At 34.7% G+C, this 27,618-nt stretch overlaps 1 protein-coding gene and 1 long non-coding RNA gene across 3 annotated transcripts; both read left to right on the forward strand.

Annotated features, from left to right (window-relative positions):
* The first annotated feature begins 484 nt into the window (after nucleotides 1-484).
* Nucleotides 485-11,305, forward strand: LOC149569050 (uncharacterized). Of its 2 annotated transcripts, none has more exons than XR_016362678.1 (2): nucleotides 485-923; nucleotides 10,858-11,305. It is a non-coding gene; the product is annotated as an uncharacterized LOC149569050 (long non-coding RNA). The 2 variants fall into 2 exon arrangements; XR_016362679.1 differs by lacking the exon at nucleotides 485-923 and adding an exon at nucleotides 7,557-10,661.
* Nucleotides 917-3,626, forward strand: LOC149569051 (uncharacterized). The gene has a single exon (XM_089821833.1). The coding sequence runs from the start codon at nucleotides 2,022-2,024 to the stop codon at nucleotides 3,264-3,266; it is 1,245 nt and encodes a 414-aa protein (XP_089677959.1). The 5' UTR covers nucleotides 917-2,021; the 3' UTR covers nucleotides 3,267-3,626.
* Nucleotides 11,306-27,618: the final 16,313 nt, after the last annotated feature.

Genomic DNA, 27,618 nt, shown 5'->3' on the forward strand with positions numbered 1-27,618 from the left:
AAATAATTATAATATTAAAAGTATGAAAATCTAAACAAATGTTCTTACAAATAGTACTTAGCCTATTCATAAGTACTAATAAGAACATTCTACTTAAAATCATATCTACAAGTAACAAGTAATAATTCACTCTACTCTATATTTAACACTTTTTATTATACTCTTATCGATATGAAACCTTGAATTAATATAGAAAATACTAATACAACTTAATAAAAAATATCCTTGTTATAAACAATCTACCAGTTCAAATACACTATTCCTATGAGACCCAGTGGAATCTTAGATGGTCCATCCCATCTAAATGCATTAACATTGGCACAACCTTACCCCAAGATGAAGGCATCTCCAAGCACAAAGCACCTACCCATCACCTCAAACATCATCTTCTTTGTGGTTGTGATTGCCAACTATACAACCAAATTGATTTTTGTTTATATATGAGTTTTTGGTGAAGCTAAGGATTTGTAAGTTGCAACACCAGTGTGGACTAGGCCCCGCCCACGTGGTGACCCCAATACACCTACAACTGTAATCGTACAAATTCAAAAGTAACGGCTGATATACTTGAAATTTTTTCCTGCCTTTTGATAAAATACGTCCAGAACTTAACGAAAATGAAATATAAAATAAAATAAACTCCCAAGGCAAGCTCGTCATAGCGAGGGGAAGCGATTTTTGAAAGATTGTACAAATGCCATCCAGTAAGAAATTTGCACGTATAAAAGCGCAGCAGAAGATAATCCACGTAGGCTCGGCAGGGGGGCTCGGTGCCGAGGCCGAAGCGTTTTGTAGCTGGAGCCAGGCTGTCAGCAACCTCTCTAGTTTTTCTTAATTCCTTGCAGTGTTCAGCTGATTTCACACCATCTTAGGCCTCGGATTACGGCAAAATCTACACCATTTTGCCTGCAGATCTATTCCAGGTGCTCTCGTCTATTTCTGTTCATGGTTTCCTCGTTAAATTCTGCACATTTTTGGCTTCAATTTGATGTATCTTTGATTGAATTCTGTTTTGTAGCCTGGGCAGGGATTGAGCTTTGAACTTTTTTGCCTTCTTTTTTAAATTCTGATTTGGTGGGTCTGTAGTTTAGTGGATGGTTTTAATTGGGTGTTAATGAACAACCCTCAAGCAACGGACAGCTATGAATGTGCTGTCTGTCAGCTGGGGCATTTACAATCCTTTCTAGGTCTCTTACAGCTCTGAGACAGATAGATTTGAGGATATAGTCGGCCTGCCAAATCCCTAATACCTCTATACCTCAACAAAATAGAATACCACTTTGATTTGATTTTGTTTCATTCCACCGTATGTAGCTACAGATAGAAAATCATAGATTGAGTACACATGAAAAACATTGTTTTTAGGAAGACAAGAGAGTGGATTTTGTTGGAAATGTTATGCGCTTACATTTAGAGGTGTACCCATAAAGTCTTTATTGAACTATTACATTAATGGTTGTTTCTTTTTTAGTAACTGGTGAAAACCCTCTGGATGGAAACCTATGTTGGAAACTCAAGATGGTAGACAGATTCCGCTCATCATATTGGTTTCCAATCGATGAACTTTTGTTTTGGTGAGTTTGGTGTATTGGTTTGTCAATCTGGATAGCAGTAGCAAAATAGAGGGCTTCTGTTTTCGATATTTAAGTTTAAACCCAAAGTGGAGGAGCGGAATGGATGGGAACATGTGCTAGTTGGATAGAGGTCTGAGACAGTAAGGTGTTTGCAATCATTATCACAGGAACAATGGTTTTAGAGGAAATAGATTTCAGATTGGGGCGTCCGTATAATGATTTACTGCTCTATATAGCCTCAAGGAAATAGAAGGATATTAGAGGAAGTCCTAAGAAGGATATGAATGGGAGCTTATAGTAGGTGGAGCAGGGCTAATGCAATTCATTGTTGAGAGGGAGGGAGGGAGGTTGATTTCAGTTTGACATAGTTGTAAATCACATATACCTTGGGTGCGGGTGTGGCATCGATGCTGGAAGAGAGCATGCGTGGAGATTGCAGTGCGGGTGATGCCCCTGACCAGCCTTGTCGCCGATGTATTCGGTGCAGTAACTCTGTCACTTATCATCTTGTTCATAGCTGCTGGAATATGCTGCATTGCACATGTGTTGTATTTTCGATATCAAATACGTAGAGAAAGAATTAGCAATCAGCTGCAATATTTTAATGTGCCATGGATCATTCGGATAAGCCTGATTGTGTATGCAATTCTGTGGTCCTTGGGTGAAATCTTCCGTTTGCCTTTGTTGAGAAGGAAAGGTTGGCTTCTCTACTCCTTGAGCCCACAATGGCAGCGCAATGTGTGCAGACTCTATCTTTTGTCAAACTTAGGATTGATGGAGCCGGGCTTTTTTCTCACTTTGATATTTTTGGTGCATGGGTCGCTTCATCGAACCATAAACAGTTGGAACAGACGAACAGTTTCTTTTGTAGTTGCTTTATGCCTGCCCGTTTTCTTAGCGCAGCTGTTTTTCGTTGTCATTAGCCCCAGTTTTGAATTCCAAAAGGGATATAGGAAAGAAAAGGAAGGCTATGGAGCACGAATACCTAAGTATTTTACCAGATCTTTTTGGAGACAGGATGATATGATTTTCTGTGCTTATCCTCTCTTCAGTACTATTGTAAATGGAGCATTTGCTTGTTTGTTCATAACTTATTTCCTGTATGTGGGGATGAGGATGATTTCTTTTGTGATAAACAAAGGACTGCAGAGAAGAGTTTATTGGTTGATTTTTACAGTATCCGGTTTTCTTCTACTGAGAATTTTGTTCTTGGGGTTCTCAGTACTCTCGACACCTGGCAAACTTGCCTTTGAAGCTCTGGTGTTCCTAGGGTTCATTGCACTTCTTTTGTGTGCGGCAGTGGGTATATGGGTTCTGGTGTACTTGCCTGTATCAGATTCATTGGTAGTTAATGGGATTTCTAGTTTAAGGCAAACCAGGAATCATCAATACTCAAACATGATACCACTGGAATCTTTCAGTCAGACACTCTCTGGATTTGTGAGTGACAATGATGAGAATTCTTCCATGGTTGCAAGCCAGAGTCTTTTGGAAGGAGCTGTGACCACAAGCATTGGAAGAGATTCGGACTCATCAACCAAAGGTGGTTCCATTTCTTTTCGTACGCTGCTGAAAGATGTATCCTCAGGACCTGTAGAAGAAATCACTCTTTTTGCCGAAGCTAACAGAATGCTCGATTCTCCTCCCGAATCTCCACCTCTTCCAGGGCAACCAATGCTCTCCTTTCATTAAAGGAGCATATAAGAGCTCATACAAGTGAAAAAGGTTTTTCTTTCTTTTCTTTGTTGTTAATGGCATATGTAGCCATTTCCCTCTTTTAATTAGGCAGTCTGCAATGTGAATCTTCTTGATGTCCACTGCTGGCAAATATGCTATGGCATATGATGTGAGTTCTCTTGTAGACTGGAAAATGTTAGATTGCTCGTGCTGGAACTTTGTAGATTATCATTATGGATGGCAGTGACCATCCAATGAAATGGTAGAGCAGTGTATTGTAACTATTACCACTTCCTATCGTTTACTTTAAATTCATCTAGGTAGTGGGACTCATTTTAATTATAATTTTGAGCAGTCGTATTTAGTTTCCTTTCATTCTTTCTTTTCCTTGAGCAGTTTCTCGTATTCAGATGAAATTTTTTATGCTTTTTGTGCCGCTGATGCATATGTTAAGTGTTTAAAATTTCTCTGTTGATATTATGCTTCCTTCTCTTCCTTTTTTACCATCATGCAAATTGGATTATCTATTTTTAACTGGTAGAATTATAGGTAAGCCGCTCTTCTCATTTTCATGAAGCTAATGTAAATGGTGCAAACTACTTCTGTGGATTTTTGAATGCAAAATTGCCCACTTTATGCCGTGAACAGCGGCCCTTGATGTTTTGTGGGCATGTTCACAATTCAACTAGTGGTTGCATATTTGTGTGTGAGTGAATATGCAAAATGTTGACCATTTTGTCACCTATATGTATTTCCCAGCTGTAAAGAGTAGCATTGTTTACACTTGTAAGTCTTTAATATTTTGTTTTTATCTGTAAGAACTATGCTGCATTTGCACGTTTGAATTTGGCAATTATGCATTTGAATTAGTCAAAGGTTTTGTTGCTGTAGTTTATAAGTTCACTTTTATTGAGGATAACTAGTATCTAACAAGGTTTGAAGAAAGGAAGTTATATCTTTGATGTTAAGTTGATTGCAATCATTTTCCTCATGTCCTTATTTAGTGATGTTGAACTGCATTGGTTTGCTTGGTAGACCAAAATCTATTACTAAATCACAGCCTTTTTTTTACAGAAAGGAAGTTATATCTTTGATCTCAAATTGATTGCAATTGCTTTCTCTGTTCTTATTCGCTGGTTCTGAAAAGCACCATTTTTCTTGCACGAATCTCAAATCTGTGCTAGACACAACCTTTTTTAAGAGAGGTAAATGCCTTGAACTAGAGCTATGAACAAGTGAGGACAGTAATGGGGGACCTCATCCCCAGTGAGTTTTAAACCTTGATGGGAAGAAAAACAACGCAACAATTTAACCATCACAACATGCTATTACTGGCAAACTTCCAGTGCCTATCAAATAGTGATTTTTATCAAGGGTCTTGAAGATGATATTGTTATATTCCTATCCTGTGGATGGTAATTTTTTGCTTATTGAGTTAATAGTTCTGTGTTTAGGTGCTTTTTGGGAGCAGGGTTGGATAATGGTTAGTGTGATTGGACCACTTGTGTTTTCAAACAGTGATAGCTGGGATATTTTAATCATGATTATACTAGCCATGCGTGTGAGTTTGTTGGCAAACAAAAGACTTGTAAATCAATAAGGAAATGGGATTGGGAAATTTTGTTTAAATAAGATTGGCTTCTGTGTTTTTGTATGTCCAAATAAGTCCAGCCTCTCTGTCTTCGAAGTTGCAGCCTACATTAGATGTTGTGAATTAGCTATATGTTTCTTCAACTTAGTTTTGTTCACAGCATCACTAAACTTGACAAATTCACTATCAATCTTGTGACTGCTACATTTTCCATGCTTTTAGAAGTTAGTCTGACTTTTTTTATGAAAGTTCAGAGCTTAGGCACATTTAATCCTTTTTATTCTATTGTTAGTGTTAGCGTCTTCTCTTTTTTTTATTGTGAGGGTTTAAGTTTCAAAAAAGGGTTGACTTTAAAAGAGGAGGGTGCACCAGCTGTTTTAAAAAAAAATATAAATTCCATAATATATAGATAAACAAGATTGTTTAACCCCATAGATTTTATTAATGTAAATGCATATTCAATCACTGTATATTATTATTTATATCTAACATGAAAGAATGGAATTCAGTTTTTTTCCATCTGTTTTATGAGTACTATATTATTATTTAGTTTCCTGATATTTTACTGTTTAAAACCTGCTTTATTGAATTCCCTGTACTTCTGTGTCACATTGACAGTGTACATAAAGTGGAATGCAGCTATACTGTTCCTTGTCAACTGTACATTTTGGATTTCTCTGTCCAGTAAATCCATAAATAATGTTTTCGGTTTGTATGAAAGCCTTTACACCTCTGCATATTTTCTGACTGATGAAAAACAATAAATTTTCCCACAAAATCCTCTAGTCCTTGCTCTTTAAAAGCCAACTTTATTTGGATTGAATTTCACTTGAGCTTATGGAAAAATGAAAAAAGTTAAAGCTACACAAAAAATGATTTAATTGAGCTTTTCTTTCATGCTGACTTATCAATTTTGTTTGTTTAGGAAATTCCTAGATGATCTATGAAGCCTACAAGGGTTGAACATTTCCCCCTGGTTCAATGTAAATCAAAGGGACATGTTCATCTTGTAGGTTTGATTTCAGATTATATTTTTACCCTGAATATAGATAAAAATACCTTTTGATGTGATAGCCACCTCTGGTTTAGTTGCAGATCCTTATGTGCTGATACCTGTTGAAAAGGTCTTGTGGGCTTCATTCATTAGACATTGATACCATTTCGCTAATTTTGCTGGAAAAGTGTCGATTGCCTAAAGAGTTCATCAAGTTTGCAGACTCTTGCCATATACATGGTAATAATAGCTTTAAGTTCAGGATTGTTTCACCTTGATGTGATAAGTATAGCAGCATATATATTACTACTCCGGGAGGCCTTTTTAACAGTCACAGCATGGATGGGTTGAGTTCATATACATAAAAAAGAATCACTTTACATACTTGTAGTTACAATTCGAATGGAAGAGTCTACAAGGTATTTGAAGAGTCAGGTATTCCATGTTGGATTTGAACACTGCAAAGGTAGCTGTAGGCAATCAATTTGTAAATATCTTAATAATTTGGCCATCAAATCCAAAATTCCTGATATTTTTCCTATGCAGGAGCCATTCAAGCTGTTAGAAATGATTGCTTTGAGATCTGTTTGTCATGGTGAGGGTATTAGAGCTCTCAAATGAGCAACTGTGTAGTCAATGTCATGGCTGTTCCTAGGCTTATATATACCGAAGGAGATCTTTACACTTTCTTTAGGAGAAGTGGGAGTGAGCTCCATTTGAGCTTAAATCTGTAAATATGCTGCCCCTTAATCAAGGCTCAGTCACTTTAACAATACACCATAGGTGATATGCCAATAACAATGATTACCCTTGTCACACATTCTCTATAAAATTCTATTAGTTTGTCTTATATGGGTGCTTCTATTTAAGAGTTCACGATTAGCATGTGTTGAATTTTAGAGATCTGTAATGTTTTAAGTCAGTTTCTTTGAGCTACAACTTTTAATCATACATATGCCATGGGGTTTAGCTTTACAACTGACTCCTAGTCTGCAATTAATATGTTTTAGATAGACAAGTACTATTAATGGAATACCAAAGGACAGAATTTGAATTACCTTGAATCTTGTAACAGACTGGACATTCTAAAATCTGTTGTTTTAAGCATCAGAAATACGTGGGTAAAAACATGTTTTGTAAACCTACATTGTCTTCAGTCAGATCTGAATCCTCCTTGTACATTTTTACCAAGAAAGAGTAAGGTGCTAGTTGAGATATTATGATAATTCTCCTCTTGAGTTGCACCTATCAGGAGTTAGTATTCTTGGTGACACTTTATATCCCACCTCTGACCTGCACTTCAATAAATCAACATGAGCACTTAGAAGCCGTGACATAATGGCTTGATCAAGAAGTTACACAGTCTGTCATATTTTGTGATCTTGATGAAACTAGCAAACTCAGCTTATTTAAGTATTTAACTCATTCTTGGCAATAAATGTTCACATGGCATAGGAAAATAGGGACTAAAAAATGATTATTCATATTTTTTGAGCATTTCATAATATACAAAGCTATACAGAGCCTAAAAATTTATTTTTGTTCTCGGACATGTATCACGCTGATAAAAGAATTTTGTCAGTAATGCAGAAAGTAACAATTTGAAAAAAATCTAATATAAGAATTGGATATCTGATATCTGAAACACATTACCTAGGCATGTGTTTTTTTTGTGTTTTTAAAATTCATTTCTGTTCTATCTTTCTTTATTTAAAGTTGAAGAATTGAGGCTTAATGTTTTCGAAATTAAATTGATGTAATGTTCTATCTCCCAATATACTTCATTCTTATTCAAATTAAATAATAAATCTCTTTATTTGTTAGTATTTATGGAACTTAAATATTTCCAAATTCTATTAGTTAAGGCTTTTTAAAGATATCTCACGGCGTACTTCAGAGACAGTTAAGAAGTTGAGCACAGGTGATTTCATACTAAGAATCCTACAAGGCATTAGAATATGTATTGATAATAATAGCTTTGAAGTTCAGGGATTGTTTCACCTTGCTGTGACAAAGTATAACAACATATTATATTTTTCCATCTTTAGAAGCAGGCATGATTTCTTACTATGAGTCCTACAAGGTATTAGAATATGTACGATTTCTTACTATGAGTCTTACAAGGTATTAGAATATGTACGATAATAATAGTATTATCTTTGAAGTTTGCTGTGACAAAGTATTAACAGCATAATATATTGATAAGTAGGAGATAATTTCCACAGCAAGTCAAATTGTGATATTGCTATCAGGATTTAACTGTGTGATTTTTGAGTCAAACTCATTGACCCATGTTTCATGAGTAGTGATTCAACATGAATCCATCTCTCATGAGAATAAATGGAACATTTGGTAATCCAGAGATGGAATAAATGGAACATTTGGTACTCATTGGATTTAGGTGATGCTCAAAGGGGTGAAGCACCGGGACTTCCCGGGAGGTCACCCATCCCGGTACTACTCCAGCCTGAGCGCGCTTAACTACGGAGTTTCCTCTATGGTTAAACCCAAAGCTTGCAACCCCATTTGCCTCAAAAATCACACAGTTAAATCCTGATAGTAATATCACAGCATAATATATTTTTCCATCTTTAAAAGCAGGCATGATTTTATGGGCTAACTCATCGGCCACTTGTTTGCCTTTTCAGATAATGCACCCACCTCTCTTATTAGAGGTTATGGGAAGCCTATCTCAGTTTCACGTTGTGACATTTATGCTACATAATTAGAAAATAAACATATACATTGTAAGTACTTGATCATTTCTTCCATCTAAGTCTGTTTGGCAAATTCCTGGAAGATGTGTAAAATCTAAATTAGTCAATTTTTCCATTTCAAATTAATGCTAAAATGCATTCAGTTTCTTGCTTCCAAATTATACTTCTTAAACATGGCAAAACTACCTTTCAATGTGATTTCCGCGTCTGGTTCAATAATTGTTTAGCGTGAATTGATCAGACATAGATACCGAACCTATTTTTGATGAAAACGGATGGGTGGCTTAAAGATTTCATCAAGTTTGCATGAACATTGATTATGGTAATAACAGTTTTTGAGTTTAGTAATTATGCCTCCTTATTGTGATTAGTATAATAGATACTGTATGATTTTATCTTCACAAGAGGTTAAAACATGACCAAAGATGGCCAGACATTAAAGTTATATAATCTATATTATAGTAAAGAATCTAAATAAATAATGTACCGCTCTGGCTAGTGGTTTGCAGGAGGAGCAGTTCTACAAAATCCTGTTTCACAGCAACGATTTTGTTAATACCGCCAAAGAGTTTATTAATATTGAACGGCACTAATTCGTTGAGCAGCTATCTTGAGTCAGAACTTCAGTTTTATGATTTTGTTGGAGTTTTCTTCTGGTTCTGAAAATGGATATAAAGATGCTTTTTGGTTCAAGTATAATGAAGATTTCATTTCTTTCTTGTCTTATCAATTCAGTAGCGTTCCTCTTAATGTGCGTACTTTTGCTCTTAAGTGTATGGATGGACATTCGTCAATTAGGCATGTTAAGTTAGGTACTTTTTCCTATAAAGTTGAAAAACAGAGGGTTTTTTCTTCAAAGTTGGCTGTAATTGCTATAATGTGTGCAATCTGTCTTTAAGCATATCGGAACTCATCAATTATTCTTAGCCACTCCAAGTATGACGATATTAAATTTTCTGAAGCTCAACTTCTGAGGTATTTTTCCGAAGCAGTTCCTCAAGTTACTCTTTAGCGTTCGGATGTTCTTCAAATTCGCAGTCCTTGCAATTGCAATTCTATAAATTGTTTTATTTGACTTGAACAAAGCCGTATATTCTACTATGGTTAATTATTATTATTATCATTTTGATTTTCTGTCGTTGGTTGTCGTCTATTTATTAAGATTCATTGCCGAAATACAATGGTTTCTTCATTAATTTTTTTTCCCTTTCCCCTTTAATTCAGTGGTCCTCTAATTTGTATACGCAGAATTTGGATTCTAACATTATGGACACTCGTACATAGGCCTCTTGGCTAAAGCAAATGAAGATCCTATAATTATAGGATGGGAAGAAAGATCAGGCTAAGGGAAGTAGACTAGTGATAATCAGACTACCATACTATTAATTGTTTTATTAGGGGTCTGTTCTCACTTAACCCTCATTTTAACATAAGAAAATATCTGTAAAATCGTCCCTGGTCTTGGTTGATTGTTCATCCATCCCTATTCTATACTAGGTATTGCTTTCAATTCTTGATTTTTTTCATTTTTCAAGTCTCTTATTTTATTTTAACAATACCACTGTGATATTGGAATATCCGACCAATTGAGAGATTTAAAAGCCTTTCATAGCTAGTATTCATTCGCATTAAGCTTGTAGTAAATTATTATGCCAAAATGTATATTTATTTAGTTCTGCTCATTCTGATGATGGATCACTGAGTGTGATTCGAAATATTTGATGCAACAATACGACACACAATCAAATCCAGAATTTGCATCTTAATACTATGAATGATTGTAGAAATCAGCATTTCCTCTTTTGAATTTCACACACATGTAAGCATGCAATTTTCAGATTCTGTTATTTGCTATTTTTTAATGAATTATGCCTAGTAAAGAGGACAGCATGCCTCAAAATCAGCGTTTATTCCAGGTATGAACAGAATGAAGCAAATTCGCTGTCCTTACAAAATTGTTTAAACGAAATCTTTTGGAGATTACTGCGACTGCTGTAAAATCCCAATATCTATTCCACTTGCATTAACCAAAAATCTTACACACTATAAACATAATCCGCCGGCAAGGGGCGACCCCGGAGGGAACCTTTTGGGTCCCACAAAAAAAGGTGATATTCTATCCCTGGTTGCACTAATATAAAAATCATTTTGATTTATATTCAATATTCCACCGTTTGACATGAAATGTCAATCAGCAGTTGCCTTGTAAATTCTAGATTTGATTTTGTGCATATTACCTACACCAATTATATTTGAATAGCAAACAGCCTGCAAGTTATTCTTTAATCGTTTCTTTGTGGACAGTTGAGGGAGTTAGCGGAGCAGTAGACTACAAGGAGTGGCGTATTCGTACATTTCAGTGTATTGCAGACGGAATTTAAACCCCAGGTCATATCGAACTCGCTTTTCAGTAATAAATTGAAACAAGTTGTAGCACTACGATCTGATAGGATTTCTCGAGTGTACTTTTGGAAGTTATTTGGAAACTTCCCTCCTGTACCTGAAAGTTAACGGGGTTCTCGAAAGTTGGAAGATTGAAGTACGTGATAAATCAATAAATCATGGCAACGGCAGCCATTGTTAAAGTGGTTGTCCACTATCAACCGAAATCAAGTAGTCTTTTCTCTTTCTTCTTTTTTAGGTTCCATTTTTAAGTTGTTGAGGATTTGTTTTTATTGTCTTTTGACCTTTTTAAAAGGTACATGAGATTTTGATTACTCATTTTCAATTGTTTCTGAATGTTTACTTTTGATTTCAGGCTTATGGATTGTAAAAATGCAGAATGCGTTTTGGTAAGGGTTAAAAAGTAGTTTACTTAAATGTCTTAGTAACATATTTTCTATTGTCTTATTTGTTGACAATTTGGCTAGGAGAATATGAAAGGATGATATAGAGTTGTCACTTATAGCAACATGCACCTATTACGAAGACAAAATATCATATTAAGTTTTGGTTGATTAAACTTGGAAAATTGTCTAAGTATAATCTAGGAAAATAGTGAATTGTAGCTTCGGTCGGATTGAATTGACTTGGAAATAAAAAAAATTATGGTTAGTAAATCATCATTTAGAATATATATAAAAATATAAAATTGTTAGTATATTGTTTAATGATCATTAACCATAGAGACATCTCTTCATGAGATATGTCTCCTCTCATATTTATAAGTAATTCAAATCTGCACTTGGAACACATCAATACGATGACAATGTTATTGCATTTGTAGAAGTGATACTTGTTACTCTAACACAATTATGCCTTTTGGTATTATGCGGTTTACTAGAAGCAAATGAGGTTATGTGCAGTTGAGGGAAGCAAGGTCATGATGTATTAAACATGTGCCTAAAAGTGCTAAAAATTATTCGATGTACAAAGAAAGTTATGATGAGTTTTATAGGTATAGGTTATACAGTTAGAACAAAGAAGTTAACAAAGTAAAAGGGATTGTTTTGGTTTGCCAAAACATTGACTTAACCAAGGTAGAGATGACGTCTTAGATGTTAAACTTCACTTAACAAAAAGTAATTTATAATTTTGGGACACGTGTGAAGACTTGAAGGCCGACATAAGAGTTTGGTATAAAGGAAAGAGTTTTATACGCAAAGTTGTGTGATGTCTTTTGACATTGAAGTGGAATTGTTGTATGATGCAAACTTGTGTTATAACATATCAAAGACAATAGATGTGAAGTTCTTGCAAAGAGAATCAAATATTGAAAATATCAACATTGTTAGAAAGGTTTTTGTTTTTATGCCTTTTGTATACAAAATACATCATTGTATATTCATGTTTGAGTAGTGGGCTCATCTAGCTACTGTTGTAATTGTAATACTTACTCTTAATAGTGTTGATGCTTTTAACAAGGACATATACACTATACAAATGTAATAGACTCCTAACAGGGTTGATATCTTTTACAAGATGCTTTTGATTAGTGAATCATTTTGTGGATACCATCCACATTGAGGTTTTCCCTTGGCCCGAATTTCCTTACTTAATAAATAATGGTGTTATGAGTTGCATTGTGTTGTTGTTATGATTACTTTTCAATTTGATTACTTATGCATATTTAAAGATTGTTAAAGATATCCATAGTTGGGCAAAAGTTTGTGAAATATTGATTCACCCCCCCTCTTAGTATATCCCATTTCTAACAATTGACATTAGAGCATAATTACTCAGAGTAGCCCTGATAGCTTGAATAAGACCTCAATGGATATGTATTAGTTACAAAAGAACTTGAAAGAAGCTTGTATCAGTTACAAAATAACTTAGAAGAAGCTCTCGAGGAACTTGATGTGATCATAGAAGAAAGAGACATGATGAAAATGAAACTTAGAGATGTACAAGATTACATTCAGAAGTTGAAAGCGAAGATCAAATGAGTGAAATACAAGTAGAAAGACTCACACGATCATATCAAAGATAGTGGTGCAATTTCTAAGTTAAAGAATGAGAATGAGATTCTAGAACATGAACTTCAGATCACAAATCTTAAGTTAAGCTTAATGGAAGATGAGAAGGAAAGTCAATCTAATTTAGGATTTGAGAATTTGTAAAAGGAGAGCTTACATAAATAAAGCAACATCTTGAGAAGTTTTATTCTAACAGTGAAAAGATTGATGAACATATCATGACACAAAGACCTAAAGGTGATATGATTGGTATTGACTACTATGAAGGAGAATCATCTAAGAGATTTGAAGTTATTGAGGAATCAAAGCTAGTGATCTAACCACTTGAACAAAAACAAGATCTAAACAAGGAAGTACCTAAACAATCTAAACAACCTAAACAAGTAAGGAGACAATTAATTGGTAGATGCTTTGCATGCAATAAAATTGATCACATGAAGAAAGACTGTACATGTAAGTATAGTAACCCTTTTCTTGGGTATTGTTATAATCGTTATGCTTATGGACCTAGAGCTAATGAATGTAGGAAACCTAGATTTAATAATAATATGTATCGATGTACTAACCCTGTAGCTAGTAGACCTATTGATGCAACTAATGTCATAAGAAATGGAGTTATGAGTTATAAATGCAACAACTTTGGACATATTGCTGGAGATTGCGAATTATAGATCAATTAATTAGGACCTAGATATGGAAACAATGTCACAACATGTTATAATTGCAACAATCTTGGGCATATAACAAGATTTTGCAGATTCATTGGTTTTGGAATCAATATGAGGACAAATAACAAGAGATCACAAAATATTAACTATAATCTAGATATAAGTTCAAAAAAGGTTCAATTGTATAACTGGACATGCCTTGCTGGGGCATTCTTGCAGATACCAGAAGAAGTAGTAATTGTAGAAGACGTACAATCTTACATACATTGCAAGTTTGAGATCCTAGGAGATAGTGACATATCTAAGGAATTTGAGAAATCTATAGGCAAGACACTAGTTTCAAAGATGAGTTCAACCACTTAGGTCAATTGGAAATTGGACAGTTTCTATTCCGCCATGATTTTGACAATGAGGAGTGGTCTAGAGTTATCCTAAGCATAATACATGACAATAGATTTTGGTTAGGTGAACAAGTAGTTGAAATCACAAGTGACCTAATACATGAGGTGACATGCTTAAGTAACAAAGGTAGGATTCCAATCAATGAGAACAAATGTAAAGAAAATAGTGCAAACAAACACCAAGACAAAATGGAATGGTAGAGGTATGATGTTGAGTCTAACTGAACAAAAATGATGGGAGATTTGTGAGTAAAATCTTAGCCTATAAAATGAGTTCTAGTTCAAGAGAGGATGAAGTCTCTACAGGCTTCATCAATGCCACATATAAGATGTGTATTGACAAAGTTGAGATAAATTTTTGTAAGATTCTGAAGCAACAATTGTTTGATAATTTGGAGAGAATCAAGAAGAACAAATATGCAACTTTCAAATTTGGATCCCTAATCACTTACCTATTCTTCCATGTCATAAAAAGATTCCCAAACATGTCAGAATCTAAATGGAAATCAAACAGATGCTCAATGGAATTAGTAAGCCTTTTCTATAGAAAGATCATTGAAGATTACATGATCATAACAATAAACAATTTTATAGTATCATTCCAAACTAAAATGAAGGATAGAGTAAGGATCCCAAAGTTAGATGTGGACATATTTGTTAAGTATAATTCATTTCATGGTTGAGACCGATAAGACTTGTGTGGAAGCAATTACACCTAGAGTTATGTTTGTTGATCCTTTGGGATAAAGTAATAGAGACAACGATTATTGAATATTTAAAGGCAGAAGTAGATGATGACAGTGAATATTAGGGAACAATAGAAGAAAAATTGACTGAAGCATTAGAGTTGCAGACTTCTAAGCAACAAATCAATTTGTTGAGAGAGTGGTAAAGAAGATGCTCAAGGAGACTAGGACAACACATGAGGAATATATAGAAGGAAAATAGATTGCAACAAATATGAAAACAACATGATAGAGCAACATATTGTTAGTGCAACCTTAATTAGTAGCACCAAGTAGTCCAGCATCAACACCACCTACCCCAATAGCACCTATTAGTACTATTCCTACAATTGTTGAAGAACAAAAAGAGGAAGGTGTGAGTGATAAGAGAGATTAGTTCACTAACAATGTCAAGGAAGACTACAAGAACAACTTCATCAGTTACACTTGCACTAGTTAAGCAAGAAAATGAGGAAGAGAAAAAGGAAGAGTTAACCGCTAAAAGATAAAAAAGGATAAGGCAATGGCCACTGGTCCAGGACCAAGAAAGAAACCTAAAGAATTAATGACCTATGAAGGTAAGAAGACCACAATAGAAAATGCAAGCACACCAAGGAAGATGAGAGGCCAAATTACACCCCCACCACCATAGACACAACCATAACCACAGTCACAAGAATCATAAAGCAATGAGAAAAATAGGAGTTGGAAACTTGAGATTGGCCGAATGAATCAAACGATAATTAAGGATGATAATCTAACTCAGCTAAACACATATTATGATCTTTATGACCCCTTGTAGAAGAGACAATTAGAGAGTGTTGTGACAAGGCATCTGATAGATTTCAAGAAATTATTTGTACATATTGACGGGAATGTTCCACAAGACTTGTATAAAAGATTGATTGAAAAGAAGTCTAAAGTCAAGGAAGAGGACAAGAAGATAAGGGAATAGACAGTGAGGAAACTTTGTGACGTTAGAAGTGAAGAAGAAATGAAAGCTATACTGGAAAAGATAAAGCTACTACTAAGGAATACGAAGAGATCTATATTAACTATGGAGGAGAATATCAACCAATCATCAAGGAGACAAAATATGTATTGGTAAAGGACACAAAAAAGTTTACACCTATTGCAACAATTATAGAGGAAGAACATGATGATACAATCATGGGTACAAGTGATGTATCAAGTGAAGAAAATGACACCATGGTGATAGCGGGAGCTACTATCACTATTGATACTAGTGAAGACCCCTTTGCAAACATTCAAATTGACCCCTCTACAGAAAAAAAAAAAAAAAAAAACAAGTTGGCAATTTGGAAACAATCTACATTGAAGACTATATAAGCTCAGAGGATGAAGATGAAAACAAAAGAAAACATGACTCTATTGTTATGCATGTAATCACCTAAAACGAGTCATCTAGACTATTGACCCTGTTCTCATCATTTTGGCTAAATTATTTAATAATTTTCCTAGGCCAAAATGCTAAAATTAATTAATTTGATCTTAACCAATAGTTTGACTATATTATCCTAAGTCCATATTTGATTAAAAGAACATGTCCCTCTTTTAATTAAATAAAAGACCCCATTCTTCAAACCCACTCAATGTGCACACATAAAGAACTTTTTCTATTTACAAATTAAAAGAAAAGGCTTTTGTCTCACATGAAAAGTCAACTTCGTTTCAGTGGTTGACTTGCTCTTACACATGGATCATGCCAAAAGTCAATCCCCACCCTTGATTATCCATTTCTTGATCTTGATCTCAACCATCCATCTATCTTTAAAAGAGAGAGTTCTCTCCCTTTCTAAGGATTTTGTTTTTGAGTATTGTTATGCTACAGGTTTCTTAATAGGTTTTCTTGAGAGCTTTGTGGAGAACTTCTTACCTCTTGTCTAATTCTCTCATCACCATTCCCATACTAGCTTAGAGTCATTTGCAAGTATTTAGTTCCTTTGGCAATAGCTTAAATCAGCTAGTTTAATTAGCATGGCTTGGTAGCATTATCATATTGTTAGCATAGTTGCATTGGGCATTTCATTCTAGCTAAGATCATTTCTTGCATTGCATGTTTGGACTCCTTTGGACACTTACATTCTTGTTCTTGTCTAAGGAACCTCCCATTGCATGGTTTACTAGCAAGGGCTACATCTCTAAGGCTCATTTGAGAGCTTATTTCATACTTGTTTTACGCCCCTTGCACTCCATGGATAGGGAGCTCTAAACCGTCATTCAAGCATTCCAATTGATGGAATAACTTGGATAGAAGGGTTTAGAGAAATGCACTTTCTGAGTGTACAATGCGTAGTCAAATAACACTAATAGAACTATCTTTGGTACCTATACTATTGAGCGCAAAGTTTGACTATTCAACTAATTGTTCAAACATAGTAGATAAGGTGACATTTGACACTGTTACCTTGAAGAAGACAAAACCACAAGAGGAGAAGAAATAGAAAGAAAAGGAAGATGAAGTGCCAAAACATAAAGATCTGATGAATATTGAACCATCACAATCACCACACCAATAAGGACCTACAATTTTAGCTGAGGAGAGACAAGTAGTAGGTGTGAAAACACCTGCCGAGGTAATAGAGACAACACACACTAGTACTTCAAGATCCCCTCTTGAAAGACAAATCAATGGATTGCCACAAGATGTTACCAAGATGTTTGATGGTAACATGGACATACAAAAATATTTGCAGCTAACAATGTTCTCACTAAATAAGATTGCAGAAGAATCAAGAAAGATGAGCAAAAGTGCCTTGGGTACACTTGATAAAATGACAGAGAAGACAGAGAACATTTCCTACATATGGGTTGATGAACTTGATATAGAAAAAAGAGCTTAAAAGACATTAACATAATTTGATAAAAAATTCTCTATATTGGAAGAAGTTGCAACAAAAAAATCTCAGGTCACACATGATGCTAACCTATTTAGCATTGTTTGCAATAATATCACAAGTGATTTGTCAATGCTTAATACTTGCACCAAGGTATTGAGAAAATGTCTACAAGAAGGAAAATATCTATATGAGAAATGCACTCTCATTTGAAAATACAATAGACATTGAGAAAGAGATCATAGAGAAGGAAGCATAATTGAAAAATATTGTGCATGAACTACAAAATCCATTTGTGCAGATAATAGATTTGGAGACAAGGATCAACAACGTTCATGATGAGTACAGATTACTTGAGTTGAGGAAGGAAAGAACCATAAATAAATTTTCATTGTTAAGGGAACAACTTACCTTGGAAATTGACCATGTGTAGAGTCAACTTAGGGAATGCATTGACATAAAGGATTCCTTCCCCAGATTTGTCTAGTATGATCTTAATGTAGTGGAATTGGCATCCTATGGCCTATGTGCACTAAATATCATATCAGAAGCAAGACAAGGATACATGGGATAAGGAATTCAACAACTTAAAGAGGAACTTTGGACAACACATGACTCTCATTAGAAGAGAAGCTTGATAGAAAAGTGAAGGTAACAAAATTTTGACATGTATATATAGTTTTGTCTCACCATTGCCATTGATGTCAAAGGGGGAGAGTAGTATAAAGAAAATTGTAATCACTGAATATAAGAAGTTATAAGTAGGATATAATTGTTAGAAACTAAAGTCCACTAAGATAACTGGGGGGGAGGGGGGGTAAATTAGTTATCCAACTATTATAACAATTATCAACTTTATTAATCCTTAACTATGTAAGAAATATAACCAACAACCATAAGAAGATGCACATATACAATAACACTAAATACGTTAACTAGGGAAACCCTTAATCAAAGGGAAAATCCTGATGGGGATGCTACCCACAAAAAGATGTACTAATATAAAAGATCCTTGTAGGATGATGGACATTTTTAGGAGCTAGTGAAATACATTCAGTACATATTAGTCCTTGCTAGGAGACTTTGAATCCCTATTAGGAGATTCCAACCCTGTAAGGAGTTGTAGAAGGTAGAAGTACCCACTATTCAAATAGCTTTAGGGGCACTATCCAATCGATCTATTTATTATTCCTTGCAAAATAATAGAAACAAATAATATCAAATTCCTCTGTCCCCTTGAATGTACCAAACCTCTTTTAGATCTCAATAGTAGATCTTCCAACTTGTATCTAATAATCCCTTGGATTGCTTAGACACATTTATCAACTTTGCATATCACTTGCACAATTCACAAATCTACATAACTTTCTTTTTTCACAAGGAAAATAACTTTCCTTTATACCATATCCTTAAAATAATTCTCGAGTCAGCCTTGAGGCTTTCCCACTTAATTATAAGAGGACCTCATTAAGTTATTACAATCATTTTATAATTACACAACACTATCGGCTCACAACTTTTACAACTTCTCACACGTGCGACCTCTGACCTTGAGCACTCTGACATTATCATCAGGTTATATACTATCATTGTTAAGCCTCACTCATCATGATTCTATCCTTGTTAGGAGATACTATCCAAACATCAGAAACTACTTCTCAAATACTCTATCTACACAATATCCTGTATATTTCTTGAATAACTCTTACATCTCTTCGTCTCTTTGCACACACACTTGTCATCTTCATCAAGAAACAATGTAGAATACATCCTCAACTACACTCAACCTCATCATCAATACACAGTCCATACGACCTCATTCTTTGTATGCTATTCTTTTAGTTTTAATATAAACAATACTATGTTGACATAAATGACAAACATAATCATGAATGCAACATGTCAATCATGCTAGCCATCTCTCCAATGCTTAGGATATTCCCCCAAAGGAATACCAACAACGTTCATGCTAACAATCTCTCTCTTTGGCATTGATGGCAACATAGATGAAAGATATATAAGTTCCAAGAATACCAAATCCAACTTTGCTGATACTGCTCGTGTTTTCTTTCTTTTCAAATCCACTTCATCAATCAAATCTAAAACACAGAGGAACACTTCTCCATTTTGTGCTTCCTCATTCTTAGGATCGACATAAGTTGTTCACATTCTAACTCATAGGAACAACTCTCCATTCGTGCTTTCTCATTCTTACATGCATGGAAATCAATTGTTCGCACTTCTCCCCCATTGATAGAATTCAGTTTCTCTCTACTAACATCAATCACTCTCAATAACACATCCCCACCCATTGTTACACATCTCTCTCATACTATCAGAAGATGTCTTTCATGTACACAATCTCTCCCCCATTATGTCAAAGGATTTTTTTCATGTACACTTCTCCTCCATTAACATCAATGGTAAAGGCTTCATTATGTCAATCATCTGCTCAAAGTCTTCAACTAGCTCAAGTGTCTGAAGACACTATTCTATACCAACTATCAAGAGTCCGTGATGACTTTTCTCATCATAGATACTCCTCCATACAGGAAGCATCGAAATTTAGTCTAGATAAACAATAGTGCTTTGTATTACTAGATTGATGCACTCTCTGCACCATCTACTTAGAAGTAGGCAGGGGCATAACCCCAAGCATACCTTGCAAATACTTAAATGTATCCTTGGGCAAAAACTTCTTAATGATATTTGCAATCTTCTCTTTTGTACTAACATATTCCAATGTGGTTTCTTTCTTTGCAACTTTCTCTCTCAAAACATGATAGTTAATGGATATATGCTTAGTCTTAGAATGAAACACAAGATTCTTATACATACTTACTGTACTTGTGTTATCACAATGTATGATAACAGGTTCTGAAAACTCCATCCCAATGTTCTTCAACATCTACTTGATCCACATGATTTGATTACAATTATGTGCTGCTACTACATACTCTATTTCTGCTATACTTTGTGAGATATAGTCTTGTTTCTTACTTAACCAAGAAACTAGTATTCCTCCAAGGAAAAATGCTCTGCCGCTGGTGCTCTTTCCTACCCAACCCGCATCAATATATGAACACAAAGTAAAATCACTTGATTTGTCATACCACAAATCAAAATAAGGTGTAACCTTCAAATATATGGATATCCTCTTTACTGCCACATAATGTGCTTCTTTAGGATTTGATTGAAATCTTGCTACTATACCAACTGCATTTGCTATATCTAGTATGGTGTGAGTCAGATATTGCAAACCTCCAACATGGATCTGTACTTCTTCTGCTCAATCATAGGTATCTCAACTTTGCTAGATAACTTGTGATCAATTATCATAGGTGTACCAATAGGCTTACAGATTTCCAAGCCAAATCTTTCAACAAGTCTTTCAAATACTTAGTTTGTGATATGAAAATACCATTATTTTTCTGCACAATCTATAGACCTAAGAAATATTTCATCTCATCAATCATACTCATCTCAAATTCATTCTTCATTTCATCACAAATTTGTCACTTGCTTCATCATTACTTCCAAAGATTATGTCATCCACAAATATCACAATAATTGACAATCCATTATCAATTTCTTTCAAATACAAATTACTCTCTGTCGTACATTTAACAAATCCCAACATTGCCAAATACTTGTCCAGTCTCGCATACAAGGTTCTAGGTGCTTGCTTTAGACCATACAATGCCTTTTCTTAAATCTACATACCATCTCATTTTCTTCTGTCAAAGAAAATCCTTCATGTTGCTTAATGTTGTTAGATTGTGGTGACTAATCAGGAAAGTACTGTACATACTTCATAAATTCTTTAGAAATTTTTTTTGGGCCCTATTTTATCGAGATTTTGGGCCGACATGTAATTATTAATTATAACCCTAAAGCGGTTAAAATACTTGTATAAAAGGGCTTAGGGTTAGGGATTGTTTCATAAGGTGTGATGCGAAATTGGTTCTTGCGGCAGTATTGAGCTATAAGGGATTATAGATTGTAATAAGGTGTTAATCACTAGATCATAAAAATATTGGACTTGTTGTTTGGTGGACGTAGCCCAGGGATTGGGTGAACCACGTTAAATCTTGGTGCCTTGTGTTCTTTTCTATGTGATCTATTATTTTCTGTTATTGGTTATATTTGCATGTAATTTTTATTTCTATCCGTAGTTTAATCCTAACAAATGTAAACTTCTTTTTCAAGTTTTCCATTTAGAAATGTTGACTTTACGTCCATCTGATACACTTTAAACTGCTTACTTGCTACATAAGACAAGAACATTCTTACTACTTTAATTCTGGCAATGGGGGAATTTTTTCTTCATAATCTATGTTAGGATCAATCAGGAACATAAATAACAATTATATGCTAATATAACTAATGCCAGAAAATAATAAATCATACAGAAGAGAACACAAGACACTCAGATTTAACATGGTTTACCCAATCCTTGGGCTACGTCCACTAGCAACAAGTCCAATATTATTATTATCTAGTGATTATAATCCACAATCCCTTAAGCTCAATACCATTGCAATAAGCTACAATATCATACATTGTGAAATCCTTAACCTTAAGCCTTTTTTTACAAGCTTTTTCTGCTTACAAAATTAGGGCTAGAATAAGTCGTCCAATAGAAAAATAACAATCGATGCCTTTTACAATAGTAGTCATTTTTGGCCTTAGGGGCGCTGTCTTTGAAAACCCCCGCAGGGGTGTTGCCCTCAACCCCACCCTATACTATGACAGGTAGTGCACTTGGGGCGCTACCCCTTGACACCCCATAGAAATAATCTAGGGGGAAACCATGCCAAATAAACCTTTGAGTTTCATTAGGCTCCACATCAAAACAATCTCCCACTTGTAGAATGCTCATACTCCACAACAATAACCTCCCACTTCGAGACTGATCATAGTACTACAAAACCTATAGCTCCCACTGGAATATCAAGCCACCCTAGCCTCTACTATTCTTTTATTCTGTTCAATCTAGAAGACCAACCTCTAGACGCTTAAAATCATCCCAAACACTATATTAATTCATTTAATATTTTCTTTGACATTATAATTAATTATTTATTAATTAACTATATTTGTCATATTCTTCTACTTATTTAATTAAGTTCACTTCCCTAATGTATTTAAATTTAATCTAAATGCATCCCCTCTAATGTATTAAATTTATTTAATACATAGTGCTCCATAAATCCTATTTTAAATAAATTCTACTTTATTTAATTCCCTCCATTCTATTAAATTCTTTAATCCTATGATTAAGTTAAATCTTATTTAATTTAATCCTAATCCCATCCTAAAACCTAGTCTACACCCATAACTCTCATCCTTCTAAGCCTACCCACTACTTAATCCCACTTTATTATCTTAAGCATCTTTCTAATAACTTTTTACCTCCTAAGTGTTTGCTCACACATGTGTGAGAAGCTCATGATCCAATAAAGCTTCCACCTCTTACACCTCTTACACCTTTGTCCCCCACTCCTTTCCCCAAGTTTGCTCACATGTGTGAGCACACCTTGAGTCTCTCAACCATAAAGGCTCTTTTTGACTTTTGCATGGCTTGTCCTTTAGCCCATGTGTCTCCCTTGTGGCACTTATGTGGATGCCACATAGATGCCACCTCCTCAAGGCCTCTCTCAAACCTATAAATAGATCCCTTGTCTCAAACATTTCTCCATCTCCTCCATATGCATTGTTATCATGCTAGTATAGTTCTAGAGCTTTTTAGAGATTTTATGCTTAGAACTAACCTTTGGTAGTTGTTTGCATTACTTAGATTTATAATTTTTGCATTAGTTTCATGGTAGTATGATGTTGTAGGTTTCTTTCTTCATTGCATTTCATTCACCTCCATATCCATGGAATCCTTTGAGGGTGGCTTATTCATAGCCATTGCCTGAAGTATTTCACACACATTCTCAGTATAGATTCATTTTATATTGCATTTTCATCATCAAGGGATTCAATAGTTGTGTTTGGGAGAGCACATCTACATCCCTCACACTTAAGCACACCAACAAGGCCTCTTACGAGCACTCTTGTTGGGCTTCTTTGAGGTTGTGTGGGGACTGTAATATGTTGGTTGCATAGTTGTTTAAAACTCAAGTAGAATTAGTAGTTTTTCAATTTTATTTGCTATCTTGAATGCACATGCTACTAATGCTTGCTTGTTTACGCATACTCCTGACAGGTTAGGTTTTCACATATACACAACCAAAGCTAAAGAGGAGTTCAACTTGTCCATTGTTACTGTGTTGGTAAACATATTTTCTGGATTATCATATGTATGCATCTTCTCTAGCTTTAACATTCCATCATCTAAAATTGATCGAATGAACTAGTACCACAATTGTATGTATTTTGTTTTTGAACGTAAGAAAAATTCTTTGCAAGATGAGCAACACTCTGGCTATCTGTAAACAAATAATGATCCCTCTATGGGTGTCCTAATTCTTTCATGAAGAGCTAAGGCCATATCATCTCCTTGGTTGCCTCTGCAACAAAAACATGCTCTACCTCTGTAGTGGATAAAACATTCACCTTGTGTAACCAATAAACCCATCTCATTGCTGCCCCACCAATAGTAAATACATAAACTGTAGCACTCCTCCTGATATCAATATCCCATGTCAAATCTGTGTTAACATAGTCCTGTAAATTAGTAGTAGAGCCCCCAAAATGTAACCACTTACTGGATGTTCCTATCAAATATTTGATGATCCATTTGACTACATTCCAATTCTCAATTCCAGGATGACTCATATACTTGCTAATAAATCCCACTGCATGTGCAATATGTGGCCTAGTACATACCATGGCATACATCAAACTTCCTAAATATGAAGCATAGGGTACCTTAGACATTTTGTCCTCCTCTTCTTGTGTCTTGGGACAAATCTTCTTAGTCAATTTTACATGACTAGGTAAAGGTGTACTAACAACTTTAGGTTTCTCCATAGAAAAAAGTTGCAACACCTTCGCAATCTAATCAACTTGAGATAAAGTAAATTTTCTATTTTTCCCATCTCTGCAAATCTTCATACTAAGGATTTGTTTTGCTGCCCCCAAATCCTTCATAGAAAATGAATGTGCCAACTGTCGTTTCAACCCCTTAATGTGATCCATGTTAGACCCAAATACAAGCATATCCAACATACAAACATAAAATAATATAGTTTTCCGTCATCTAACTTCTTTAAATAAGTACAATGGTCAGAATGACACTAAGTGTAACCATGCTCATGCATAAAATTGTCAAATTTAATATATCATTGCCAAGGTGCTTCTGTCAAGCTATATAAACTTTTCTTCTATTTGCACACTAAGATCTCCTTATCTTTGACCTTGAATCCCTATGGTTGTGCCATATATATATATATATATATATAGAACTTCATCCAAATCACCATGAAGAAAGACTATTTTAACATCAAGCTACTCCAAATGCAAATCTTCAGTAGCCACAATACTTAAAATAGTATGAATAGAAGTCATTTTAATAATATGAAAAAATATCTCATCAAAATCAATGCTCTTTTTCTGTGTAAATTCTTTTACCACTAACTTGACTTTAATTATTTTTTTACCTCCATCCTCTTCTTTCAACTTGTAAACCCATTTATTTAGTAAATCCCTTTTACCTATAGGAAACTTGCATAAATCCCAAGTTTGATTTTGTAGCAAGAAGTCCATTTCTTCTTTCATTGCTGACTCCCATTGAATCTTATTATCCACCTGCACAACTTCATAACATTCATGTTCATAAGCATCAGTTAGTGAAGTAGAGTACAAAGAGGGAGAACATTGTTCTCGAAGTCTACTTAGCCTTGTTGATTGTCTAACATTTACTGGGGCGTGTGGTATTTGTTTTTATAGCTGTTGCAGAGCATGAGGGATTGCTAGAACATCTTTCTTTTGAGTATCATTAAACATTACATAATCATTTTCTTTCTTCTCATATTGCTGCAACAGATCTTTGTACAATGATTTCTCATTAAATATGACATCCCCGCTTCTTACAATTGTCAAAATCCCAAATCTTATAATCAAATTCATCAATGCTATATCCAAAAAATACACATTTTTTTGACTTATCTTCTATCTTAGTTCTATTTTCAGAATTTATAGGTGCAAATGCTTCACAACCAAAGGTTTTGAGAAAATAATAACTCACATTCTCACTAGTCCATGTGTCATCAGGAATACCACAACCCAAGGGAGTAGAGGGACCTCTATTAATCAAATATATAACAACATTGACAACCTCTTCCTACATGTTTAAGGGAAACACAACTTACAACCTCATGCTCCTTGCACACTACATTAATGTCTTGTTCATGTGTTCAACCACCCCATTTTCTCTTGGAGTCCTTGGGACAATTTTCTTCCTGTGAATACCATTAGTGGAGAAATAATCTTCAAATTCATAACCACAATACTCACCACCATTACCAGATCTGAGATATTTTAATCTTTTACCAGTCTCATTTTCAACCAAGTATTTCTATTTCTTAAAAGTTTGAGATACATCTGATTTCTGTCTAAGGAAATAAACTCATACTTTTCTAGTTGCATCATCAATAAATGTAACATAATAATGAGAGCCACCAAGGAAGATACCTGAGATGGTCCCTATACATTTGTATGCACAAGCCCTAATTTCTCATTTTTCTTTTCCTTCTCACTCTTTACAAAACTCACTCTCTTTTGTTTTCCATACACACAAATTTCACAAAAATCCATATCGACACATTTCTGACTTGGTAAAATTTTCTTTGAATAAAGCAATTTCATACATTTCTCACTTGTGTGCCCAAGTTTGTTGTGCCATAACACTATATCAAAATCTACAACAACTGTTTATTCTCCCTACTCAAGTGCAATAACTATTTCTGAACATTCATTTTTCTCTAAAATAATTAGAGTGGAGAGAATAATATGACTTATACAAAGATATAAGGTGCCTACTTTCACACCTTTTGCTACTACAAGGGAACCTTTTGAAAGCTTTCAATTTTTATCATTAAAAGTAACTATGCAACCCTCATCACCGAATTGCCCTACTCTAATTGAATTCCTACTCAGCCTTGGAACATGTCTTACCTCATTTAGTAGCTAATGATTCCCATTCTATAACTTAATCTTAACTTTTCCCTTTTCAACAACCTGTTAAGGTTCATTCTCCCCCAAATAAACAAAGCCCAAAATCCCTTTGGACATAATCAATAAAATAACTTCTATGGTGTGTAGCATGAAATGAAGCTTTAGAATCTAAAACCCAAGAATCATCAACAATTTCTAAAGAAAGAAGGAAATCATCCTCTTTTAATTTGTTACTCACCACATTTGATTCCTTAGTCCCTTTTGATTAATCTCCTTCATTATTTTGTCAAGTCCAACAATCTTTCTTCTTATACCATAGTTTCCCACAGTACCAACAATCTCTTGGTCCACTGGATTGAGACCTCCTCTCCTTTCATTTTCCTTTTGATTTCCCATAATTTCCAGAATTACTTCCTCTCTTAGTCGTTCTACCTCTGCTTTGTACATTCAAAGCACTTCCTGATGTAGATCCACCTGAGGTTTTCTTGCAAGTTTCCCCACTCAGAATAACACCAATCCGATCATCAAATTTTAGGGTATTAGATCCAAAAACATAATTACTCACATCCATTACCAAACCATTCCAACTTTCAAGCAAAGAACACAAAATCAAGAGAGCCCTAATGTTATCATAAAATTTAACACTTATAGAAGATAATTGAGTTGTAGCTGTATTAAAATCATTTAAATGATCTGCAACAAATCCACCTTCTACCATCTTCATACTAAATAAACATTTCGTGAGAAATACCTTGTTTGAAGTAGAGAGCTTTTCATACAATTTTGCTAGGGTTTGCATCAAATCTTTTGTCATCTTCACTTTTGTAATGTTAAATGTCACTGATGGTTTGAAGCATAATCAAATACTTCCA

This window comes from Cupressus sempervirens, chromosome 3, assembly GCF_028749045.1.
Source record: "Cupressus sempervirens isolate cs-2001-9-10 chromosome 3, ASM2874904v1, whole genome shotgun sequence".
NCBI classification, from domain to species: Eukaryota; Viridiplantae; Streptophyta; class Pinopsida; order Cupressales; family Cupressaceae; genus Cupressus; species Cupressus sempervirens.

What these genes read in the sequence shown, in the direction of transcription:
- LOC149569051 (XM_089821833.1), top strand. Translation starts at nt 2,022, where the DNA reads ATGCCCCTGACCAGCCTTGTCGCCGATGTATTCGGTGCAGTAACTCTG.